The 5,972-nt window shown below is 44.9% G+C and overlaps 1 protein-coding gene across 1 annotated transcript in view; it reads left to right on the top strand.

Moving 5' to 3' along the window:
- Positions 1 to 5,632, top strand: part of Ms4a18 (membrane spanning 4-domains A18) — a 21,811-nt gene extending 16,179 nt beyond the window's left edge. Inside the window, exons 5-7 of the mRNA XM_021152617.1 lie at positions 658 to 768; positions 2,213 to 2,326; positions 5,200 to 5,632. Coding sequence (XP_021008276.1) covers positions 658 to 768; positions 2,213 to 2,326; positions 5,200 to 5,364 — 390 coding nt within the window. The 3' untranslated portion in view covers positions 5,365 to 5,632. The remainder of the gene's footprint in view (positions 1 to 657; positions 769 to 2,212; positions 2,327 to 5,199) is intronic.
- The last annotated feature ends 340 nt before the right edge of the window (positions 5,633 to 5,972 follow it).

Raw genomic sequence — 5,972 nt, 5'->3', positions numbered from 1 at the left:
GTCAGCCGACCCTGCGCCCTAGCTACTCCGGTGCTGGTCAGACCGGAAGAGGCTTGTGGCCCTACCTCTCCTTCAATTTCTGTGTCTGGCCATTGCCCCAGAATCAGCCCAAATGTGACATATATTTATTTATATATATATATAGTATATGTATATATATATATAATTTTCTTCCCCGAAACCCCACTAAGGAAGCAGCTTGAGTAGAGCTAGGCTGTAAACAATTAAAGGTTCTTGGCATCTCACCGTGGCAAAGCCAAGCCTTCACATTTGAAAATCTACCCCAGCTAAACTTGCCAAGCCAAGCTCCAGACCCTTTCACCCTCAGAGTCCCTGTCTCTCTCAGTGTCTCTTCTCAGAATGAGCTGCTTCTTTCTTCTGCAGAGCAGGCCAGCTTCCTCACCTCGCCTCCACACCAGTCTCCCTTGGCTGCTTAGCCAGCTGTCAATACTCTCCCAATGTGTGGTTCTTGCCCTAAGGGGATTGACAAAATGATCATCTCACTGCCTTCAGGATAAACAGGTTTCTGCTCCAAACCAGCCTGACCCTCTCCTTGCTGCCCTGTTCTTCTTTTTATCCTCTACTTCTTGAGTCTTCCCAAATGCTGACCCTTGACCTTTGCTCACCATTCCTCTCTCTTTATGTCTTTATATTTAGGTGAACAGCAGCATTGGCATGAATGTTGTCAGTTCCATCTTCTCCTTGACTGGTATCATCATTATCATCGTAGAGTTGTCTATTTCCCCCTATAGGATTACTCCTCTGATGGTAAGCATTATAATGGACCAGTCCCAATGCTTCTTCAGGACCAGAAGAGCTTACACAATGGTTAGCCCTGGCTGTCCTGGAACTCACTCTGTAGACCAGGCTGACCTCAAACTCAGAAATCTGTCTGCCTCTGCCTTCCAAGTGCTGGGATTAAAGGTGTGCGCCACCACTGCCTGGCTATACTGTCCGGTTTCTTGAGCATGAAGGAATTGCAGCAGAATTCCATCCTAATATGATCCATAAAATACATAACATCCATCAAAACCCTGCAACTGCTAAAAACAGCCACAATGTTTCTACACCACTGTGAGGACTCTACGAAAGAGGGAAATAGTCTAGGAGGGGTAGGGATATAGCTACTTGTCTCAAGCTGCAACCTGATCCCCCTTCAGGACTAATGAAGTAGACTAAGGAAGCCTGGCAGAGCAGAGACCCATCTACAGAGGTGAGGAAAATCCTCAAAGAGAGAGCTTCCCTGTAGACCCCAGAAGAAGCCGAATCCAGTTGACAGAATTTGGCCTTGGTAGGACATGGCAGGAAACCAGGCAAGGTTTTTGACCTCTGGAGTCCAGCCCTAGGCAACAGGATAAACTGATTAAAAAGGTAAACTGTGATTTATGAGGAATTAAGATTGATCTTATCAATTAGTCTGAACATTGGCTGTTTGACAATAGGCACCTCTGTCACCAAAGAGTGTATATACTAGTGTCAGGCAGAACAAAAGCTTAGGGTTCCAGTTGGTCTGATGATAAACCCTGGAGTCCCATCCTCTGCTGAAGAGGAAAACTGGAGAGGAAGTACTCCTAAACCCTGCCTCTGCAATGCACTATGGACAGGGCCACAGCCCAGTGCACACCAAGCTCAGTCCTGTCCTCAAAGCTCTAATTCAGACAAAACCATAGGGATCATGCAAGCTAAGACAGCCAAGAGCCAGGCAGAGTTGACAGTTCTGACCTCACTGGTACATCTCCCAACTGACAGTAAGGACCCCTGGCCCCCCATGTAGGTTCATGGTCAGAGTACCTGTTGGGGTCCATCACAGTTAGGGATTGTCTCAGAAGCAAACAAGTAGTTCTTGTGGAGAAAGGAAGTAAGTAAGACCTCGGAGCAAGGAATTTTACACACACAGCTACAGGTCATCAGTGAAAGACTGATACCCCAGAGGATTGTTTGAGCTTCCGGCTTTGTGGTACAAAAAGCAAAGTGGGCTCTGGAGGCCATAAAAGTCCACAATAAAGAAATACATTGGCTGACAGGTTGGGGTATACTGAATGTATATGGCAAAGTTACCAACAGCATCAACACCAATACACCACACACAGAGGCCGTCTCTCTAGTCTTCCAGATGAGGCATGTGGCAGTTGCTTTAGAATGGCTACATGTGTGGACTGTCATCCAGTCAACCCTGAAGACTCAAATGCTCCCATTTCCTCTCTGCCTATAGAGTTCTATGAAGGCAGCCGCTGGTGGTCTCCTCCCCTTCGCCCTCCTTGAATTCATCCTCACCTGCATAGCCTCACATTTTGGATGCCAGGCTGTCTGCTGCGCCCATTTTGAGGTGAGTGTTGGGCTTGATTCCAGAAATCAGAGTCTGCTCTGGGAAGGCTTCACAAGGAGTGACCAGAGCTTGAGGGGAGACAGGACTGAGAGGATGTATCAGATAAGCTTTGCTGAATAACAAACTACTGCCAAGCCAAGTACCTTAAAGCAGCAAGCATCTGCTTCAACAGTCCTCACCTAGGGGGTTACATGTCAGATATCCTGCATAGCAGATATTTACATTATGATTCTTAGCAGTAGCAAAATTACAGTTATAAAGTAGCCACAAAAATAATTTTATGCTTGTGGTCACTACAACATGAGGAACTGTATTTAAAGGGCCACAGCCTTGGGAAGGTCGAGAACCGCTGATTGACTTGGTTCTTGGTTCTGTATATCATCCATTTGTACTGTGATACATGACTACCTCTTCAGCTGGCATCATCACTCTTTGGTGGAATCACTCTTTCTGCAGCCAGCTGCCAGATGGACTTCAGGAAAGCTGGTACCCGGGTCTCTTAGTGGGATGGTTCATTTCTGCTCCTGTGATGTCTCATCCTCCAGTATGCCAGCTTGAGTTTCTTCATAAGGCACCTGAATTCCCAGGAAAAACATGTAATCCCTCACAGGCAAGCACTCTAGCCCTTGCTTGTGCCCTACTTGATTATGGCCTATGGCCACAGTCACTCACATGGCCACACTTAGTACCTGTGAGCAGAGGACTAGTGCCAGTTAGAAGGAGAAAAGCTACAGAGTTACCTAAGAGGCATGAGTAGGAGGATTTGTAGATTTCTTTTCCAAATGAGTTACTAACACTTCCAAAAGAATCAAACCACGTTTATCTCCATCCCAGGATCCCCACACATTCCATCCAATTCCATCACCATACTTGATGTCCAGGATCCAGTTTTGGATTAGGAATCTGCTTGACACTGCAACCTAGAAACTAAAATGTAGACAAGAAGCTTGGTTGGCCTACAGGAAACCCTGGGTTTGATCTCCAGCCCTGCTTAGACCAGGCCTGGTGGTGCATGCTTATAATCCCAGAGCTTGGGAGGTAGTTCTGAAGAATCAGAAATTCAAGGTCATCCTTGGCTACTTAGCAAGTTTGAGGCCAACCTGGACAACATGAGACTCTATCTCAAAACAATTACAATAATAATTTTTAAAATTCTATTAATATACCCAACAGAGTCTAGTGAGACAAGAACCAGATAACTCAAATCCACTCTCCCATTCAATAGAGAAAGAGGCTCAGGACAAATTTTAAATCCTATGGAGAAGTCATATATGTATGAGATACAGCTCTTCTAAAGGACCCAGGTTCAATTCCCAGCACCCATCTGGCAGTTCTGTAAACTGTAAACAACTCCAGTTCCAGGGGATCTGATGCCCTCTTCTGCCCTCTACAAATACATGGTCTATAACCATACATGCAGACAAAACACCCCTATGCACAAAATAAATATTTTTAATGAAATCCTATGGAGCAATATTATCCACATGGTAGCAAAGAGCACTCCTTGGATAGGAATCAGTTCAGCTTTGAAGAAAGATCTGCCATTGCTTTCTACTGCTTCCTAGATGTGTCTCCCTAATCCACTGTTCTCTGGGGTCTTGATCTGTAGTCTCTTGGCTCTATCGGTAACATTTTTGCTTTCTCAAAAGAAAGAGCCCCCCCCCCGTCCATCTTAAGAAAGATGTACAATTCTCTAAGCATTTTTTCTACTTTAAGCAACGTCAGCTCATATTTAGTGCTCCTTTTGCTAATACAAGTTCCTCAAAAGTATCTGGGGATGTTTTATGTACCAGATTATGGATGTTGCAACTTGACAAGAGCCTCAACTTTAGTTGTGTTCTAGAGAGACCTCTCTCTACCATCTACCAAAGCCTATTTTGAGGTCTGACTTCTCTGGGACCAAGTCCATAAGAAAAGCCTTTTAGAAGCTTTTCAGTATAGCCAAGGGCCTCATGAAAGACTGGGAACATGGCTCAGTCAGTAAAGTGCTGGCTGTGTGAGTGCAAGAACTTGAGTTCAGATACCCAGCACTCACATCAAAAGGCAGGTCTGAAGCATGTGTCTGCAAGCCCAGAACTGGGGATCAGGGAAGACAGGGCCAAGATGGGTAGATGGAGTTCACTGGCCAGCCAATCTAGCCAATCAGTAAGCTCCAGGTTCACTGAGAGACCCTGTCTCAAAAACTAAAGTGGAGAGCAGCTGAGGAAGCACACAGTGACATCTCTGGCCTCCATACACTTGTGTGCACACATTCACACATATTCCCACGCACTGTGCACACATACATAAGCACACACAGTCTTACTTAGCACGGAGTTGATTAGACACAATCCTTTCTATGTGTTTTAACTCTAATTTAACATTTGTTGTTAGGCCTAAAATTTACTTTGAATGTTATTTATCCATTGGTAACTTCAGAAATACAACCCCAAGATGTAATGGCTCACACTACAGGCTTTAGCTTATGATCCTCTAGGTCTTGCAGACAGTTCTGATTTGCTAGGATTGCCAAGTCTACAGTTGTTTGCTGAGATACCTAGTGTTGGGTGGTCTTGGATAAATGCACACATGTCTGGCAGTAGGTAAACTGGCTGTGGACAGAAAAAACCTGGGCTACTTATCTCATTTATCAGGTCAGACTGTTTTCTGTACCAATGAGAAAGATCAAACTGCAGTAGGCAAAATCTTCACAGGTTGCTGCTTAGATCCTCATTACTGTTGTCTCCTTAGCCAAAGAAGGTCATGTGACCAAGCCCAGCATCCACGAGAGAAAGTCTACCCAAGGCATGGAAAGAGGAAGGGGAAGAAGTTACAGCGTTTTTTAAAGTTCACTACCAAGGATACTGATGGGCTTCCTGTCCTTTGTCTTTCAGAACATGACAATGTTCCCAACCATATTTGGTGGCAACACAGTCAACACAACCACTGGACCTGGCAACACCACCATCCCAAACAGTGCCACCAGCATCCCAGACCAGACCACCCTCCCCAGTAATGTTCCCCTTGAACAAGTATACCAAGATGTAGCCCAGAAATAGTTGACAGAATAGCTGACAGAATGCCCACTTCAATGACATTTCAAAGGAAGTGCTGCTACAACGATATCTTTGTTTCACCTTGAAATACCTGTGACTTTGACTTTGGCATTACCTCTAGGCCAAGGTGAACATCCATTTTTTTCCACCTCTTTACTCTTAAGCTTCCCTTTGGTTTGTTATTAATTGTGCTTTTTTTTTTTAATTCATAATACTTTTTCCCTTTGACTCTAGGTATCTTTTAACTTTAACAAACTGCATACAATATTGCATTTTGTGTTTTGTTGCTTATTGGGGGAAGCCAATTCTAAACTAATAGACAGGCCAACTGTTGGTTCAGCCTTTAATTCCCCTCCCCCAACTTTAATCCTGAAAGGTAAGTCCCCCCCACCCATGAAACATGAGGAGCACAGAATGTACGGACTGCCTAACCCTCTATGTGTCCCCAGCACTCTTGGGTGTATGAGTGAGACCCCAAATGGACACCAGACTGCCTGCTGGAACCGTAACAAGAAAGCCGCTCAAGCCCAAGAAAAATATCTGTCTGGGTTGGGCAATGGAAGAGATTCAAACTTCACAGGGCAATTAGAACAGGACCTCTCAAGGATGAC

The sequence above is a fragment of the Mus caroli genome, chromosome 19 (assembly GCF_900094665.2).
Source record: "Mus caroli chromosome 19, CAROLI_EIJ_v1.1, whole genome shotgun sequence".
NCBI classification, from domain to species: domain Eukaryota; kingdom Metazoa; phylum Chordata; class Mammalia; order Rodentia; family Muridae; genus Mus; species Mus caroli.
Note: the sequence above shows the minus strand (reverse complement) of the source record. Positions and strands in the feature narration are given on the sequence as shown.